The sequence below is a fragment of the Filicampus tigris genome, chromosome 1 (assembly GCF_054856515.1).
Source record: "Filicampus tigris isolate MCC_2025a chromosome 1, RoL_Ftig_1.0, whole genome shotgun sequence".
Classification (NCBI taxonomy): domain Eukaryota; kingdom Metazoa; phylum Chordata; class Actinopteri; order Syngnathiformes; family Syngnathidae; genus Filicampus; species Filicampus tigris.
The window spans coordinates 23,791,787-23,812,466 of NC_141217.1; the positions used below are offsets into that span (position 1 = coordinate 23,791,787).

Consider the following 20,680-nt stretch of genomic DNA (forward strand, 5'->3'; position numbering starts at 1 on the left):
TATACCTCAGGGGCCTCAGTCTGACAACATATTTATAGACTAATAATTTAAACCACCGATCCCCAAGTGAATTTATTTTAAGGCTGCTGTGGTTTGAAGTAAATGTCATAGTCTCTATTTGTGGTAAATCTTGATCTTCCTTCACAGTTTGTTCTTCAGTTTTAATCTCAGCCACACTCACCACCACTTCTTATTAGTCAGTGACACTCCTCAATATCTCCCTGGTGTGCTACATCTCACTTTTCTCTCCAGATGAACCGGGTCAGTGTCAATCCTGCTTTGTAACACTCTATTTCTCTCCGGACCCGGGCAGGGAAAGAGAGTGGATGGGCTACTGAAGGGCTTTCAGTCCAATCAGTGCTTTCTGATAGACTTGCTTCAAAGAGATAAAGGGCTCAGTGCCACCTCCATCCCTTTAGTTGAATTCTATTTTGTATGTGTGTCGCCAGCGTTAATATAACTGGCAAATTTTGAGCAGCGTCCCTACCCTGCGGTATCCCATAGTACTAAGTCAAACTGGGAGAATTCTCTGCTCCACGCCCCGCACTATTTGCCCTCCCTCCCGTTGCATTGAAGTCCAAACGTAACCAAGCAGTCACAACAAGAAGTCTGTTCGGATGCGCGCTAAGGACATGTGGCTGGCTGTTCATTTTCTTAACCACATTTCCACATGGCAATGCACTTCAGTTCTGTTTGTTATAGTACAGCACACCATGATTTGGTATGTGTTTTAGCCGAGGGGTGTGTAGGCAGAATATTGATAGCCTTGTTGAGTGACATCACGGCCGTTGTGAACAGTGCGTATAACCTGCCACTAAAAGAAGAGGGATGCAGTGGGCAGATCAATAGAACGGATTTTACATTAGCACACACAGGATCAATTGCACTCAATAGCCTATTCCCAATTTACCTATGATTAACTGACGACCAGTTCAGTGTGTAGTCCGCTTGGGAAAAGCTTCAGTTTCTATCATGACCTAAACGGGATAAGTGGTAAAGAAAATGGACGGGTGGATCGAATCAGGAAAACCTCTATCCATTACCTCCACCCAAAAATTGACAGACAGACACCCTGAGTGGACTGAAACTACGACTACTATCAACTGTGGTTTGATTTACACTTTTATTATGTGGCTCAAGTGACACCGTTTAGATTCTTTTGTCTCCCAAGCAGCCAAACTCAAATATGGAAAACGGTAGCATAAAGAGAAAGCAAACTCATGTCAGGCCACTTTCTAATATGGATAGAAATATGATATGTCCTTTCTGCTGACACGGCTGCAAATTACTGTAAAACAATAGATCTGATATACTGTCAATGTGAGCCGTTGGAATAACTGCATTAAATCAATGTAAACACAGTTATTAGATATAATGGCTGTCGATAAGAAACACAGTACTTCATAAATATATTAAACAACACCCACAGTTGATGGCATTTTCAAATTTTAACATTCTACAAAAACAACAGCGTAGTGAATCACATTTCTTCATTTCTTGAGTAAGATGTGAAATTATCGTTGAATTGTTCTTTCATCGTGAGCAGATGTTTTCGTGGTTGAATGTGATGCTTGATTCATTTGTGATTGAGAAGCCCAATGAGCCCGCTCAAATGTTAGTATCAAAAGTTAAATTCAGTTTAAAATTTCTCACTCCTGTTCCAAATGTCTGAAATATCCGGAGCTCTCTGACATTAAAAGTTGTCTCCACCAAAGTGCCTCATGATGCTGGATGTCCATTAGGCGCTAAATTGGGGTTGGGTGCTAAGACCTGTGGTTGAAATCCAGCTGAGTTTATCTCCACTTTCCTAATTGCACCACTCGATTGACACATTAAATTGTGAAGAAGACTATTGCTGTATCTAATTAGCGGAAACCCAGTCTGATATGTGGGAATATTTTTATTTGTTTCCCTCTAGGGAAACATCATCGATCTCATCGTGTTACATTTGTACAAGGCAATATGACATCACAGATAGCGGCCAGCAATTGCTTGTGTGAGCGTTAATGGTGCGCTAAGTTCCAGCTTCTCTTAAACTCTTCCATACGCTGCTGGACTTGCGACATCCATTATGCTCCACAGTTCAGTAGAAGCCGATGTTCCAACAGCTCTGTCCCTCCTCTTTTACTTCCGTTCCTCGTCACAGTAACAGCCTGGTACATCACCCTCGCTGATGTTTGTCTTCCTCGCACATTTAAACCCTCTCAACCGGTGTGCTTTTTCCTCTCTGCTCATTTTACCAGCCAAACTTTGTTCCTTTCGCTTCTGCTTTATAGACACCATTAGATGTGAGTCAATGAGTCACCACCCGTAAAAGCACTGCAGAAGGAAGGGTGTGGTGTCTACTGTCCTTTTTTCTTTTTTTTTTTTTGGTCCACTTTCAGCCAAGCTGAATCAGTCACAGCCCTGCTGCTCTTAAGAGACAATTAAGACTATCTTTCACGATAATCATACAAGTGCTCCTCCCATTTCCCCCCTTGCCAAAGCTCAGACAGGGACAACCGTGATTGATTTGGGCAATTTGTTCTGTTGATTACGAGCAGCGTGGAAGCGCAGAATCTCACACATCCTCGCTCACTTTGGAGCCATCGACTCAGGAGTAAAACCGCGCAGAGAGCTGATTGATGTCGTGCGACGTAACCTCCAAAGTCGCATTCAAAGAATCATCTCTTTGCCGAGGGTGGCATTTTTACGAGTGACACATAGATACGATCACTGATCTTTTGAAACCCTGCTATTTTGTCTTTCGTGGACCGCAATTGCTTCAGTGGACAAAACGAGCACACCAAACATGCATCCAAATCAGCAGCACAATGGATTCAACGGATGAAGATCAACAGAATTGAAATGGGTCAGCCCTAGCCCGGACTCAAACCCAAATGGAGATCTGCTTTTCCACACATGGGACGCCCTCAAAATCTTTTGACATGATGAGCACTCTTTGCATAAGTATGAGCAAATACTGCCAAGTCAGTATGTGCCATAGAGTCTCGCTACATGACAAAAAAAACTGAATGATGTCATTAAAGCCAAAGGAGCTTCGTTTTGGAATGCAGTGTAAAATTATGAATCATTGTCCTCAGTATCAGTACACTTATCGTGAAGGTCACAAACTTAGCGTTAGTGCGTGTGGTCTTTTCCCCTCATGCGTTGTGTTTGTCTATAACCTATTGTCTTTTTACCCAGCCCTTCATGCCTCAGCCAGCTTTTGGGATGAATCGCCGTCTGGTAAAAGAAAAGAAAATGGCCTCAATTTTCCACCTTCTTGACTCCCTCTCACATTTCACTGTCCACCTCTTCCACATCCACACCATTCACCACCAAATATGTCCCTCCCCCTAATTTTACTCCCAGTCTTGTGAAAAACCCAATCAGCCGTACACACTAACTTGCCTTTGTCAGACACACACCAGCACACGATCCATCACTAACCCGCAACTGGCACTGTAGCTGAAAATGAATGAACAGTGTGCGAAGGCAGCAGGAAGTGTGCTCAAGGCAAATGCATACGTTTGATTATCTCATCTTCTCTCCTTCTAGCCACCATGAAGTTCAGTGGTTTCCTGCACTTGGACCAGGTGGAGGGACAAGAAATAGTCTACACCCCTGAGATGGAGGACCCAAAATCGGAGCTTTTCGGAGAGACGGCCCGCAGCATCGAGAGTGCCGTAAGTGCTGAGACTCACTACTTTACATGATACAGTATATGCTGGCTGTAAAGTTCTTATTAGGGTTTGTGTTTGACCATGACCATATCTCCAATATTTCCAAAGCCTACATTGTTTTGAAATCAGAAACAATCTGATGGATTGTCATCTTTCTTTTGATTGTCATCAATGTTGATGTTGGTGTGTATAGGTGTGCGTTTGTTATATATATATGCATGCTAATCATGATACATTTCTCAACATAAACCATCACACATGTAGACCAAACGGTTTTTGCACAGGGACTCAAACCAAAACATACTGAGAATATGGTGACTGTTAGACGGCATCACTTATGTCTAAATTGCAGATGTGCTGTTGAAAGTGAGAATAGTTTGCAAATGGTTTCACTGCCATAAAACTTTATAGTATCATCTAAAGTTGTGTTTGGAACTTGTTCAGCTGCTGATTCAAGTGGTAAAAAAAAAACAAAAAAAAACATGATGCTTTAAAGCATCTCGAGAACATTCCCTGCCCAAATTGACATTGAAAAATGCTGGCATGTGAACCTTTTCCCTCCATTTTGCCACTACACCAACCCTTCAAAGTTTTCCTCCAGAGAACATCGGAGTTGGAGAGAGCTTACGTCATCTCTTAAAGGATCATTTGACAAATCTCCACTTAGAGCCGGATTAATCAGATTCCTCCAGCTCCGTCAGGTCCGCTCAGGCTGGTTTCATTGCAGGTGTTGACACCGCTGAGGTTGCTAAATGGTATTCAAGTGCACCGGGGTGACGGAGAGTGGAATAGAACATGTTTGCTGTCTGCCCGAGTGGAGGATGCATTCATATCACACATCACACAACATGGCTGCCTGGTTGATATTTAATGTTGAATGTTTCAAATCACTTTGAGTAAATCACAAAGAAGATGAGTTTGTAGGAGCTGCGCTATTTTCACAAACACATTTTAACATCAAACAATGAAGTATGGTTCCATTTTTGATATTTACAACACTATCATTTTTCACAGTGGAATCATGATTCCGATAAATCAAAAATATCTGCTCCACAACCTCAGATTTGATAATTGAAAATTAATAGGTATAGCATTAACCCATTAGGAGTCCAGCCATCATCCATCCATCCATTCTCTGTACCGCTTATCCTCTAGGGGGGCGGGTGTGCTGGAGCCTATGCCAGCGGAGGTTAGGCTTTAAATGGTATTTTTTAGCAATTAATTGATTTACTTGCAAAAATAAATGGTACAAGTAAATGTTCATAGTAAGACCCTTGTTAAATGGTTCATTTCTAATGAGTGGTTTTGTGGGTTCTTTAACATGGATTGGTACAAAGGGTTCTCGCGAGTGTCGAACATAGGCTTTGCTCATTGGACCCTACACTTTTCATTCAATAGGTAAGAGTTATTGTTGTGTCGGCGTGCTGAGTCCAAGACAAATGCCTCCTGCGCCTTCTAAAAAGGCACAACTCCCTGCAACATGGCGGCTATATTGAATTGTGAAAATCTAAAATAAAAAAAGTCAATTGCCAACAAATTTGGAGCCGCAATGAGTATGTGAACTCGAGCAGTGAAGTTATTTGAAGTCATGTTGGAAAAAAAAAGTGTTTGAAATACCAGTTGCAGTTTGCCATGAGGTCCTTAGAGACGCAATCAAGTTGCTTGAATATGTCCAGTGTGTTGTCTCTGTCATCATCGGCCCTTGAAATCAACGTTTCTGTAGTCAAGCCTCGCTTCCCCGATGAAATAAGGCCTTGCCTGTGTGTACTTGCACATTTGTGTGTAGTCACATCCACCAACTGTTGTATCAGTGTCACAAACGTCCAGTGGGACCTAATCTATGATACCTCAAAGCGTGTATGCCATTGTTAAAAAATCAGCTTGTTTGTCTCTGCTGCCACCCGCCATCATCTACATACCACACACGCTGCGTACATACAAGGTCCTTTGTTGAAAATTGAGTGGGGGAAAGTCAAGCCACAGTTTCTGTTATAAGAGTTCAAAACCAAGGGCAGACATCCACCAATATTGTGTCCTTGCGCCATCTTTTAAGTAGCTAGGATAGAGTTTTCACTATTAAAACAAAATTAATAGTCTATATTGTGGATATTCTATCTGATGTGCAAGGATTAGCAAAAAAATAACATCAGCATTTTTTGAATTATGCTATAATTGTGCTAAATACATATACAATACACGGGGGTCACCAACCTTTTTGAAACTGACAACTGCTTCTTTGTTACTAATTTGTGTGAAGGGTTACCGGTTTGATACACACATATAAAATAACACATTTGCTTGGATTACCTTTAATTATGTGTTCTTAATAATGAATGCCATGATTCATGAATAAGGAGTACAGAAAATGGATGGATGAATGCATATTCATCTCCAGTATTTGAAGACACTGATCATGTTAAAGTCGCAATAATTATCAACAATGACTGAAAAAGGTAAAAAACGGATGAATATCAATATGCAATGCTTTATTTCTATCAAACTCTGGTGTATGGTAGGTAAGTGTCCGATGGTAGTTTAAATGATGACATGGTGTGTATTTAAGTGAGTGAATGTGATAAATCCTCTGCACAATGAAGAAATTTAGAAGGAGGAATGAAGGAACAAAAGTAAAAAATCACTTTTTTATTTCATAGCATGACATTTCTGAAGTTCCTATTTCAGTATTAAATGCTGTCCTAGATTCTTTCTGTCAGACCAGAAACAGCTTTCGGAGCTGAAAATATAGTGGCCTTAAATAAACTTGGAGCTTTGAACCTTCTTTGAATTTTGCTTCCACATATTGGAGCAAAACTAATCAGGAGCACGACATTTATCTTCAAGCTTTAGCCCCTGTCAGGGGTTGAGCTAAAATGTCAGTTTTTTGGGGGGTTTTTTTCAATCACACCCACACGCACACCCACACAACGCACACACTTTGTAGCAAGCATATATAGTACAGTTATTGAGAAATGAAATTGGCTCAGTGATAGGTTGGCACTCATTGCCAGCTTCATTTATTATCCTTTTTCCTTTCTCCGTGTCCATTTTCCATCTCTCACGCGCTCAATTGCCTCTTCTTTTATTTAGCTCAATGACCTCTTCAGGAAGTCGGAGGTACGCAGAGACTTCATGAGCGTTCGTGTCCGTAACCTGGCACCCAGCAACTCCATCCTGGCCTTTGTGGAGGCTAATTTCAAACCAGGTGAGATCACAACTGACCCGAAGAGACAAAATACACATGAGAAGTGTTTAAGGTTGTGGAATTATCCACAATAAAAAGCATGTAGGGTAACTGTATTGCATAGTTACTAATTCCGCAACATGAATCCTCAACATCTTCCTCTTGACTTTCTGTTTTTAATTCCTATGGCAGTCTGTTATGGCAGCATAGTAGTTCAGTTTGAATTCATTTAACTTTTCTCACCATTGTTTGCTGCCACATAGCAAAAATTTGTTTTGAAATCCATAATGCTTTCATTTTGTTTTTCTTACAAATAATTGATTAATTTCAACTTAGTCACACAAAATTCTTAACAATCCAAATTTGTTTTCTCATGTCTCTTGCTTGTAATATGTTGAAAGTGTCGCAGAAACGTACGACTGAAAGCTCCCTGCAGTTGACAAAAGGACCTTTCTCCTTGTTGTCATCTGTTTATTTATTTATTTTTATGAACTGCGCTTAGCGTCCTTCATCCTCGTCATATGGGCTAACGGGCATAGTTAAAGCGACTGTCCTCCATGGGCAGTAAAGCGAACACCTGTGTCAAACATTATGAGACCAATTCATCTGGAACATGAAAAAAAAGCAATCCGACATGCAGGTGGAGGCCAAGTGGTCCCCGGAGACCCTCCTGATGTCACAGGCAGGCTTTTTCTGGTATAGCCACTGCCACGCTAAAGAAGCACAGGTCCTGTGTGTTTATTCTGTAAGTGATCCTCTGAGGTCTTTCCCTGAGTGGATGTGCCTGTTGTTTGTCATAGATACAAGATACACAGTAGAGGACATCGAGGGAGCCCTGCTGAAACAGCTGAAGGTCTCCAAGGAAACGAGCATCGCAGTGAAGAAGCCAGTGGATGAAAATATTCGCTTCAACAACTATGGTAATGGATCGAGGAGTGTGTAGGAGTTAATGAACAGTGTAGTTATTCGTGAAGTGATGTTACTTTTCGGGCGGGGGCTACCACATTACATTACAACACGGCTGTGATTTAAAGGGGTAAATTGGTTTGGAAATAGTTTACACTTAGCTTACTGATAACTTTATATGACTGTAGGTCATTCATAAACATGTTTAAATGATTTACAGCTAACCATCAGTGTTGACTATTTGGGCGCTTCAAGACAAAATGCCTCATAGAGGTTTTTTAGTGAACAAAAATGAAGAATAATTCCTAAACAATACCCCTAATACAGATATTTTAAAAAGCTTCATGAATTGTTTTTTAATGGGTTACTCATGATGTTATCAATGTCCAACCGGTTACCAGCAAGTGTCTGCTAACTACAATATTTAGTTCAATATATTTATTTGTACAACGTTACATCTTGAGCTTCCATCATTTAAACTACAGTTCCAAAAAGGAGCCTTATTGTAAAGTTTTAGAAAAGCCATTTAGACAATTACCAGTGTCATTTGAACTAGCTTATTATTGTAATGTGTTATTTTATTGTGTCGTTTATGATTGTTATTCTGTACATTTGCAGCCACCAATTGGAGGGTGCTTGGTAGGATACTTTATGTTTGACTACAGCTATGCATTTGAAGTTATCCTCCTTTGCATTGACAGGCCTATCCTCCATGCCTTTCTTTACCACCACCACTGCGTCAGTCACCACTCATGCTCCCACCACCACCACCACCACCACCAGACGTTTGGTAACGTCCCCCTACATCACCCGTCGGCCCCCGGGCACGACGCGCAGGCCCGGTGCTGGCAGACGGACCACCACGACATCAGGACCCGTCAGCACCCCGATCCCCATCACCACCACAGCAGAAGCGATCGTCACTACAACAACAATGCCACCGACCACCACCGTAGCCCACGTCCGCGAAAGACTGCACAAGCACCAGAGACCCTGCGATTCCCACCCCTGTCTCCACGGGGGAACTTGCGAGGAGGAGGGCAATGATTTCAGCTGCAAGTGCCCCGCCGGAAGAGGAGGCTCTGTGTGCGAAAAAGGTGAGTTTTCTTTTCATTCAAATATTGTGTTTTCTTCATTTTTCTTTGAGACTTTCACTCTACTTTCTATTAATTTAATGAGCATTTTCAAAGAAACCATTATCCTAATGGAATACATAAAACGCATCCTTAGAGTTGCACAAACCCTGTTATAAAACCTAACATGAGTATGTTATAAATAAAATAATAAATAAAAGCCAATAGTTGCAAAGTGACACGTTAAGGATTCGTTTTTAATGGCCTTTACTTTGAACATTTACTGGGTCACTTTCACTAAAGCCACGTAAACAGTGCACTTGTAAGAGGGTCTTTCTCTCCTCGTCTCTCTAAATTAAACACATGGCTTAGCTTTAGAAGAATTGTAGGCAGTAAGTGTGAGATGTCAGGAAATACATTTGCTTCCCGTCCAACTATGTACCACCTGCGAGTTGTGTAACGCCCTATTACATACTTTTTGGTATTGTTGCATTGTTGCTATGGTCACCTAGATTTCTGATATACATCGTGAATTTTACAATTTAAACATCTCGACGGACACCCACAGCAATCACGACCTGTCGCATCTGCCCATCCCGTCCACCCGCATTGTCTCGTCTTCCTCTTTTGTCCACAATGGACTGGAATGGGCTGCCGAAGCTGCTGGGAACATCAGGGATCACCAACTTTTATGAAACTGAGATCTACTTCTTGGCTACTGATTAATGGTTAAAGGCTTGATACACACTTCAGAAAATAACAAATTTACACAAATTACCTTTAATAATGTTAGTATTAGGCGGCACGGTGGTCGACTGGTTAGCACGTCCGCCTCACAGTTCAGAGGTCGCGGGTTCGATCCCGGCTCCGGCCTCCCTGTGTGGAGTTTGCATGTTCTCCCCGTGCCTGCGTGGGTTTTCTCCGGGCACTCCGGTTTCCTCCCACATTCCAAAAACATGCATGGTAAGTTGATTGGATACTCTAAATTGGCCCTAGGTGTGATTGTGAGTGCGGATGTTTGTCTCTGTGTGCCCTGCGATTGGCTGGCAACCAGTTCAGGGTGTCCCCCGCCTACTGCCCAAAGACAGCTGGGATAGGCTCCAGCACGCCCCGCGACCCTTGTGAGGAGAAGCGGTACAGATAATGGATGGATGAATGTTAGTATTAATTGTACCTAATGATTATTAATCTAAGATTTATGTGAAGAAAGGGCTCATGTCAAAGAGGAAGTCAACCCAAACATATTTTTTTCCAGAAAAAAGGCCCACTAGTTGAAATATGGCATTCTGATTGTGAAAAGTAAGTTTAGCAGCAAAATGCACCCACTTTTAGCCTTCTAAGGAGGGCGACCATTTTGTCACTTCTGTCGACTGAAGATGACATCGAAGTTGCTCAGGGCTCATATAACGACCAATCACGGCTCACCTGTTTTCTCAAGCTGAGCCATGATTGGTCGTTATCTGAGCCCTGAGCAACTTCGATGTCACATCTTCAGTCAACTGAAGTGACAAAATGGCTGCCCCCTGAGCTAGCTAAAAACGGGTGGATTTCTCTTATTCCACAAACGCAATAATAACCAGAATGTCATGTTTAGACTAGTGGGCCTGCATAGAACATATTCTGGAAAAAAATATGTTTGGGTTTATTTTCACTTTAATGATTCCTCACAAGAATTAAAAACAGATAAATATCAGTTTGCAACACTTTTTCTCTATAACTCTATGCCAGTGTTTACATTTTCACATTATCACTGCAACTATATTCCTTGAAAATCACAATGTCACATCACTGGTGGGCTACTTATGTTGTCCTTGGGGAACACCACGTTGGTGACCTCTGGTGTAGATAAAGCAAGACATTGTTGTAGGCAGTTCCTTTTCTTCAAGTTGCTTTTCTGCTCTTGCGTGCCCCAGTGCAGAAAGCAACAGTAAGTCCCTATAAGCATGCTTGTATCGTTTTGTTTTTTGTTTGTTTGTTTTTTAAGAACTTGCACTGGACCCTGATCACGGGCCTATCAAACACTTTTCGGATGAACTACAAAACAGATGTCAACTCCCATGTTTATTTTCACCTTCTGTCAGTGTAATAGCCACACGTCCCCAATCCCAATATGTATAACCATTAGTGTGTCATCTTCATCAGATAATTTAAACGAATATCTTTGATAGGGAATTGCCTCTGAGAAAAGATTGATTCCACACATCTAAATGAAGTCTCACACACACATACAGTACATACATTCGTCTGATCAATCGATTCATTAGAATGAGTTCATCAACTGCCTTCATACGCAGAGTCAGAAGGACAGCTGGATGGAGAGAAAAGAAGCTCAGGGAGAAAATGATGATAAGGATAATCACAATTGTCAAAAATCTGAAAAAAAACAAAGATTCCCATGCGTGTGTGTAAGTGTGCAAATGAAAGGCTCAGTCAGCAGTCAGCCTCCTTTTTTGTCATCAACCCCACTTTGATAAACCAGAACAATCAGTGATCAGCTGTCATCAAGCCCCGACGTTGCTCTCCCTTGATGATGCACATTAAGCTCCTGTTACACTGGAATGAAGTGCATCACACAGAGGTTGACAGCATTGACTTTGTTCTCCTGCAGTGATCAAGTACTTTATCCCGTCGTTCGGAGGCCACTCCTACTTGGCCTTCCAAACCATGAGCGCATACCACACAGTCCGCATTGCCATGGAATTCAGGGCATCCGAGATGACGGGCATCCTGCTCTACAATGGCCAGGAGAACAAGAAGGACTTCATCTCTCTGGCCGTGGTGAATGGCAAAGTGGAGCTCAGGTAACCAATGGTCTAGTGAACAATGGTTAGCTAGGCTAATATCCCTGAGGTCATATATTTCTGATTTCGGCTTACATTTTCAAATACAAATAGCCTCTGAATTAAGGGTGTCTAAAGGTTTTCCTCTGACGACTGCATGCAATGAATGAATTCAAATGGAAGAATGTCAAAGTGGCTCTCACTTTGATATTATACTTTAATTCATTAAACGCGTTAAAAACAGTCCATCAAGCAGTTATACTGTATACAGTTTATACATTATGATTCTTTTGAAAAAACATCACAGTTAACGGTATTTAGTTAAGGAGTTTTCAGGTTTTGAGGGTGATCCGTGGCTCTGAATCCCACAAGAATAGATGCACCCCTGCACTAAGCAGATTTCCACATTTAGAAAGAAAACAGGAGCAGTCTGTAGTAAGCTAACAATTTTTACAGTTACTTGTGAACGATTTATATGTTCACAAATCATACTTTGATATGGAGCGGAAAATGGAGGAAACAATTTGTGCTTCTGAAACAGATTTTATTTTGGTTTTTTGCCACAATTATGAAGAGAAATTGTTGACTATTTTAGTTTCTTTCAGTCTTTGCATACCTGTTAAAGATCTCCATTAAATATTTATAATGGTCAGTGGTGTTGCACACATGAGGGAAGCGTGTGTCTGTGTATGTAGGGGGTGATATGGTTAGAGATGTGCTCTAAAAATATGTCCATAATTCCTTATAATTGTGGTATTTTGACAAAAGCATTTTTAATTGTGAAAAACTGCCTAATATCTCCTTTAACATTAAACGTATTATTTCAGTTTAAATTGTTTGATAATTATTAATAATAATTGTTTCAAGTTCAAGTAAAGAAAAGAAAATTGAAAAAGAGAATGTGACACAATGAGTTATGTTCAAGCACAATGCTTCCACTATAGATTTAAAAGGCTTAGAAATTCCAGCGAAGGAGCGTGGGTCATCACAATAACTTTGGCTTTCAGTAAAACTAAGAATAAAAACAAATACAAGACATTGGTGGTGATGAGTCAAGGCGCAAACAACACTGACGCGAAAATAAATATTGACAAAGAAGGTTATTGGCAGATTCTCAGGTTAAAGCTGTGGAAGCAAAGCTGCTTATAATCATGTTTGGTGAGATAAACAATCATTATGCATGCTGTATGTGCAGGAGGTCTCATTATGATTCATAAATGCAGGACTACACAATTCAGTGGAATTGCCCGTACAATCCAATGATCAAATACAAGAGCTGTATCAAAAGTTGCACTAGATATGTCAAGAATAATTTTGTAGTGTTTGCAGTGATGTAGAACTGCACTCCATAATTGAGAGGCGTTTTCAAAACATTAGAAACTATCAGTATTATATAGTGTGCAAACTACCACCCCAATAATACAGTAAACATGTCCTTAAAGTGGAAGTTAAGTCAAACATTTTCATTGCAATACGTTCTTTGCAGCCCCATTAGTCTAAACACAATATTCTGATTGATGTTGTGTTCGTGGAATATGAATTAAGCAACAAAATCCGTTTTTATCCATGACATCACAGTTGCTTAAGGCTTAGGTAACGACCAATCATGGCTCATCTTGTGAATGTCACATGACCAAACTCAGAAAACAGAGGAGCTGTGATTGTTTGCTACCTGAGCCCTGAGCAACTGTGATTTCATTTTCAGTTGACAGCAAGTGGCAAAATGGCCGCCCCCTGAGATGGCTAAAAACGGATGGGTTTTACTACTTACCTCATATTCCATAAACACAATATTAACCAGAATGCCGTGTTTAGACTAGTGGAGTTGCCTATAACATATCAGTGTAAAGACATTTTTAGAGTTGACTTCAGTTCTGTAGCTTGCCTACAAGGTTAGAGGTTACCACTATAAGAGACTTTTTTTAATTAAATGTAAATATTTCTGCAATGGGGCTACGCATCCTCTGCTGCCTCCTGAAATCCCTTCTTTCCTTCCATACCCCATTTTGAGTGCAATCAACAGAGAAGTAATCAAGATCAGATTAGTCACATGTAATTTCAAAATGGAGCTCAATTCCAGAAATATAGCAGTGAGATCACCACTCACAGCTCTACAAATCCAAGTCGTGGGGAGATGAACAAATTATTTGTGGCAAATAATTGCTTTTGGGTTGCTTAATGTGTGTGTGTGCACACGGATGACTCTGTCCTCTTCATTAGACGAAAAGTTGTTTGAAAAAGAAGCTGTGACAAATATATAAGTGAGTAGTTGCCTCATTGCACCCACATTGTTTGCAATAGTAGAGGAAGTCTGTAAAAAGCAACACGATGGGTCCTATTTTGGTAGACAAGCACATGTGTGCTCGCCATAAAAATTGGCGCATCTTCATTTTCTTGCCACAAGTCTAGTTTATTGTGTTTGAGAATTTGGCAACCCGCGCTATGCCTCGCTGGGCATTTTCTATTATATGCCCCCAGTGCACCTGACAATTTGGTGGTGACATAAAGAAGACTAGAATTTAGACCAGCGAAACGCAGGTCTAAGTTATGGCCCAGGTGGTGTAACACGATGGATTTGTTGACCAAAAAGACAGATTCTACGCTCCGCTGATATGAGGTTGATCTCAAAACCATATCATATTTTTCCTTTCTTCTATTTTTTCAACTTAAATGAATTGTGAAATTGCGGAGATGTAAATCATGATGGAAAAAGTAATTAGCAGATAGTTTAACATGCTGTGTCTTTGTCAGGTTCAACACAGGTTCAGGCACAGGCATCGTGGTCAGCAATATTGGAATCACTCAGGGCCGCTGGCATCAGCTGGTGGTGACCCGCAATCGGCGTCTTGCCATGCTCAGCGTGGACAACGAGCCGCACGTCGAGGGCGAAAGTCCGCGTGGAACTGACGGCCTCAACCTGGACACCAATCTGTTCATTGGAGGTGTGCCTGAGGAAATTAAGCAGGAGTAAGTCTTTACATTTGTTCTTTAAGATGCAGTAACAACATTCTGAATATGTTTTAAAAGACACAAATAATCTGTTGACTGATTAAAGGTTCTTTCATTTAGAAGCTTTTGCTGTTGGACTTAGCATCGTAGCATCCTCTTTCTAAACACTGCTCATCAGATCCAATTTTCCTAGCTTTGTCAATTTTGCTAATGAATTCTGACATTTTAATCCAATATGGAGTCTTCAACCATAATTCTTAATTCAAAAGCCAGAGGCAATTACTGGGGAATATATGGCAATGTACCGGTAGTGAAAAAAAAATCAATTTTGACATTTGCATCATGAAGTACCCTTTCACAAGGAGCCCCTGTCTACCAGACTAGTAATAATGTTAGACAAGTAATATCAGTACTGTATGTTTATATTCAAACAAGAAATTCATCAGTTGTAGGCAAACACAATGTCTCCCACCAGCCCTCTTATAGGTTTCCCTGTGCATTTTAATATGCGTGGATGGCTGAACAATAAAAGTATAGTTGTTGTACCTAGTTGGGAAATGGTGAATTACAGTTCCATGTACTCAAAAGAGGATATATTTCTTAGAATTAACAGGGACACCATCTTTGGCCCATGTTAAGCTCTCTATTGCTGTCAAACACACAAAAGGTGAAAATGTTTTGAATGAAAATGTGGCTTCCATCCATCCAAATTTTTTCTGCCGCTTATCCTGTTTGGGCTCATGAGGCCCTGAAGTCCATCCCAGCTGACTGACCAGCAAAAGGCGCACTACACCCTGGATTGGTGCCCAGTCAGCTACAGGGCACATACAGTATAGAGGCAAACAACCAATGACACTCACATTCACACCACCACTTAGTGAGAATTGAACCCACGCTGCCTGCACCAAAGTCAAGCGAGTGTATCATTACCCCATCATTGACTAAAACTATGACTTGTACAAAACCTTTTTTTTGTATTACATGTAAAGGCCCTGATACACCAAACCGACGTCTGAGGTCGTGAAGCGTCGTGGCGACTTTAAGCGCCGTCTGATTGGTGTAGTGACCACCGTCGTAGTGTCGTAACCCGTCTCTAAGCGTCTGGGGGGCGTTTAGCATGTTGAATCGGCGTCGCCAGTCGTGACATTTGGTCACTCTGATTGGCTGTTAACCAACAAATCAGTGCTAGGGGCACCAACGGGATGTCACAAATGCGGATAAACAGTGAGCACACCTTTGCTGCCTTAATCTTCTTACAAGTACAAGAGCGAGGGTTGACAATGTAAGTATTTCACAATACCGTCTCAAGAACGTGAGGCTTTACTTGGCGTGGGAGTTCATCGTTAGCGAATGCATTGTTTACGTTGCGCCCCCGGCCACCAGCTTTCCGGTTGTATTTTTCTAACAATCAGAAATAGTGACTACTAGGGGTGCAACGGTACACGTGGGTGTATTAATACGTTTCGGTATGGCATGTTCGGTTCGGTCCACTTATTAGCTCGAGCTTACGCACGGACGCTGACTGTTGCATGCGGTAGAGGAGGGTGGTGTCACAAAAGAGAGAGCCAGAAAAGAGCCAGAGCTCGAAGGTCCCCCCGCACACTGCGGTCTTCTGTTTGGGAACATTCTGGCTGTCCTGTTAAAATCGCCGATGGGGAGGAGTTCCAAAGTTGTGTGCCGACATTGCTACATGAGATGGGCGTCAGGTGGCACGTCTAACATGCGCGCCATCATCCAACTGTGAATGTTTCTTAGACGAGGGAGAAAAAACGTCAAACTTAAATAACGAGATTTATCACATTGTAGCGTCTTCCAGGAAAACGCCGTCAGACGTAGTTTAATTATCACGTTTTTATTAATCCAAGTACAACTGCTCGTGCGCTTCTTTCTCCGCTGCTCCACTCGCTTGCCGTACGATGCATTCATGAACCTCGGAAACATCACAACTCAGCAAAACACAAATCCGACCACAACACAGATAACCCAATTCGTTACAATATGCTGTGGAACATTCAAAGATTTCAATGCCTGAAAAGTGTATACAATTTCAAGACTTTTTAAAGTTACTGTATTTTTTTCATTATAAAAATAGTTTTAATATAGTTAGCAATAATTGTAACTGTTATTGTATGTATTTTTTTCATCACAAAAAGTGTATATATGTAATGACAACTTGGCTTTAACTTGAATACTTAGATGTGTCATAGGCTGTTGCTGCTGAATGTTTAAAGATTTCAGTGTCTTGATAAAAGAAAAGCACAGTTTACTTGTCATCTTTTCAAAATAAACATATTTAAAAAAAAATAAAAATCTGTTTTTGTCACGAAAATATACCAAAAACCCGAACCAAACCGAAACGTGATTTAGCGTACTATTACACCCCTAGTGACTACCGCCGCCGATGGTATGGAAGGGTATTACATCTTATGCAAGCGCAGAAGGTACTTTAATGGTCAGCGTCGCTGTCTGTCGTTGCGGTGTGTTTTGCCAGCGTGACGTGCCGGACGCCACAGGGGGTAAGCGTCTGTCACTGTTGGCTAGCGTCTTTTTGGTCTATCAGGGCCTTAAGGGACACATGAGTCATTTTTCTTCCGTTGTTGTAGATCACTTACATTAAAGTGCTCAAACAATCAGGACATTCTGTAAGACATGGTTGCGTTAAATGATCATCAAAATTAAATGTCAAGTTCATTGGTATCCAAGGGGTCATTAGTTTGACTGTTGTGATTTTAATCTCTGTCCAATATTAGTGTGATGGCATGACTTAACCTCTTCCGTTTTTGCAGTGTTAAGGAGAGGACCGCTGTGGCCTCAGGTCTTGTGGGCTGCATCCGCCTGCTGGATGTCAACAACCGGGTGCTCAACCTACAAGAGAACGGTGTTGATAATCTCTATGGCAGCGGTGTGGGCGAATGTGGCAACAACCCCTGTCTGCCAAATCCCTGCAAGAATGGGGCCACATGCCAGGTCAAAGAGGCAGAGATGTTCCACTGCCAGTGCAGCAAAGGATTCTGGGGTGAGTTGATGACAGGAAGCTATAACACTGAAAAAGGTTTAGGTTCGAGACCACATTTTGAAGGTCTTGTCTTGGACTCAAGTTCAGCACTGATCTTTTATTCTTCAACTTTATCAATGTGATAATCAGGAGAAGCACTTGGTAAAACAAGAAATGCCTTCAATTCATATGTTACTAAACCCCCTATACATTTGAGGTGTTGTGACTCAGGGACTCCAACACAGCCGCCCCGAGCCCACCCCACCGCTCCCCAGCCCCCACCTCCAGACACAAGCGGAAGCAATAGGGGAGACTGTGCAAGGTTTAACATTTAGTTCCACCTTTAATTGGCTTCATTTGACAGACATGTATTACACTTTGGCTGTAGCTTGTGCCAAAACTGTGAAATTGGTTACTCTTTTGCCCTTCATTTTTAAGCACATGCAAGGGCTTTATGTATTTATTTATTTATGCACTTATTTATTTATTTGGGGCGAGTATTTAGTTGAAAAAAATGCTGGGATTTGGCATTTGTGTATGTCGTGGTTTAAAAGAGTTGTTGACACCATATTTTTGGCTGTCATAAATGTTTAGGACAAAATTCAAACTAAAGAGAGAATGCTGCATCTGTTCAACTGTTCAAAATTAGTTTTATGGTCTTGGTCTTGTCTCTTTCTTGGTCTTGACTTGGTCTCGACTCCAAAAAGTCTGGTCTCGGGCAAGTCTTGGTTTCGGATTTCGTTGTCTTGGGCGCAACACTACAGAATGCCAAGACAACGGTATTTTCCTGGTGACAAACACACTAACTGAATGATCACGGTTTCAAACGTTCATAGGTTTTAATATAAAACTGGTTATTGCTTCATTTTTATTGTTACTATTATCAACAAAGCAACAGAAGAATTGCTGCTAAATTCATGTGAGAACACGTTGTCAATTATCTTTCACTTAAGGCTTTCACTGTGATCATGTCACGCTCATAAATCCCAAGTAAGCTTGAAAATGCCTTTAGTCCCGTAGTGCTGGCGGACTGTTTGTGGACACGATCAAGTTGGTAGGTTCAACACAGACATAAGAGATCAAACGTTGAGGCTGGGCAGAAACTGGAAAACGTCCACCAAATGCTCAGTAATTGGCCTTTGGCCTATCTGTGCTTCACCATCCCTTCTTGTTGTTTCCCTCCCTGCAGCTGGTGCCAACTAACAAGCATCTCAGAGAGAGCACAGTTAAGAACAGACAGCAGTTGCAGCCTAATCATGCGTGCCTCTCGCTGGTTGCTCTGTGGCTTGTAGCACAAAGTTTTTCCCCCAAGTTAATTGTTACGGTAAACTTTTGTGCCTTAATCTTAAAGGGATTCATAACCAGGACAGATATATCTTGTGGGGCGAGAAAGCATATTTGAACCGATAAATTTCCACCACTGGCCAATCGTATCAGCCTTTAGTCAGAGACAAACTAGCATTGATCGAAAACAATTCACACCTACTTCAATACATTAATTATGACAGCCAAGATAATGCATGTAGGGTGCTAAATAAGCCATTTTTTCTGGTCCAAATCAGTTGATGGATTGATTAAATTGGTCTGTTTCCTCTCTCTGTTGCTTTTCAAACAGTAAGAATGGCATCTATGCTGTTCACTGCAGGGTCAAACGCGATCTGTTCATTTTCCAGTTGTAGAGCTTCAAGGTCTATTTACTTTCTCACCACACGCCTCTGTCGTAAATCCTTGCGAATGTAGGGCATCTTTTGGCTATGTTATTGTGAGGAGCATGGCCTTGGACCTACTTATACTACATACTACTACTACATACTGCATACTGCTACACATGGGAAATGCCTTGAGATATTTTGCTGTGAAGTTGCGAACAAACATTTGTGTTAGCAAAGAAAAAGCACCGCTAAGACAGCAGTGAGGAAAAACAGCAAGATTTCCTGAGCGCAGCAAGGGTCAGGATCATTAATGTGCTCCTCACAACAGGCTTTGACTCCCAAAATAATGGCAGGTGACTTCAGATGGTGTAGAGGGCAAAACCATCATCCAACAGCCATTCAACACTGACCTATAATCATAAGGATGACCTTTACCCTTTCCACTGGATGCATAATATTTTCAAAACTGTTATAACATGACCTCCATCACAGAGATAAACCCCCCCATCGTTATGCCCCATATTTTGCTTCGAATCATTTGAAAGACCAGCATGGCGATCTCATGATGGATTTGTTTGCTTCTGTAGGTCCAACGTGTGCCGACGTCCATGACCCGTGTGAGCCCAGCAGATGCCACCCGTCCTCCCAGTGCCAGGCGCTTCCCGAGGGAGGCTACAAGTGTGAATGTCCGATGGGACGTGAAGGGAGGCACTGCGAGATAGGTAACGTTTACAGGAAATCATGTTTCAACTCATCCACTTCACAGTTAGACCCTTTGTCACCAAGCAATATATTTTGTTTCAATACAGTATGGTCGGTAATAATTCTTTTTAAAAATGTGATGTGTAGATCTGTACTTTAGCAGGATATTAGCATTTTTCAACTGGAATGTCAATTGCAAGTTTTTAAAAGGTAGCCAGAGCTACAAGACAAAAAACGATTTTGCAAGCCAAGTTTTCTTCTTCTCCCTTGTTGTCCTTTGTTGGATGCTTTGAATGTTGGCACGCTGCAATAACAGTTGCATAAATGACACAGTTATCATCGTCCTGCCTACACACGATGGAAACCCATTTCCAAACTGAGCTGGACTGATTGGAGGAAAATACCTTTTCACTCCGCAATTGTCAAGATTTGCCAGGTTTTGTTTGGCATCCTCCCTCAGTCGTGCCTCGTGATCATCCCAACCAGTGACATTTCCATCCATTTTGAATCAAAAAGGAAGATCAATTACAGAGAGCATAAAGGGGAAATGGTGTGAGCCCCGCAGGGTTGGTGAGCATCAGAGGTACGATGGGTTGAAACTGAGCAAGGCCGACTGCAGATGATTGGCCCCGCTGGGCCATCCTCTGTATCGACTCGGCAATGGTTGTTAGTGAAAAGCAGCATTTCTCCCTGCCTGCCCGCCCACCTGTGTCACGTTTAAACCAACGTGTTACTATAGAGCACGACATGTCGGAAGAAGAATGCAAGTCCAAGACT

The 20,680-nt window shown here is 41.6% G+C and overlaps 1 protein-coding gene across 11 annotated transcripts in view; it reads left to right on the plus strand.

Annotated features, from left to right (window-relative positions):
• agrn (agrin) overlaps window positions 1-20,680 on the plus strand; it is a 263,386-nt gene that overhangs the window by 216,707 nt on the left and 25,999 nt on the right. For all 11 annotated transcript variants that reach the window (XM_086027847.1, XM_086027856.1, XM_086027871.1 and 8 more), the window contains 8 exons: window positions 3,541-3,668; window positions 6,753-6,867; window positions 7,647-7,766; window positions 8,454-8,849; window positions 11,434-11,626; window positions 14,357-14,572; window positions 17,341-17,570; window positions 19,789-19,923. In XM_086027847.1, coding sequence (XP_085883973.1) covers window positions 3,541-3,668; window positions 6,753-6,867; window positions 7,647-7,766; window positions 8,454-8,849; window positions 11,434-11,626; window positions 14,357-14,572; window positions 17,341-17,570; window positions 19,789-19,923 — 1,533 coding nt within the window. The remainder of the gene's footprint in view (window positions 1-3,540; window positions 3,669-6,752; window positions 6,868-7,646; window positions 7,767-8,453; window positions 8,850-11,433; window positions 11,627-14,356; window positions 14,573-17,340; window positions 17,571-19,788; window positions 19,924-20,680) is intronic.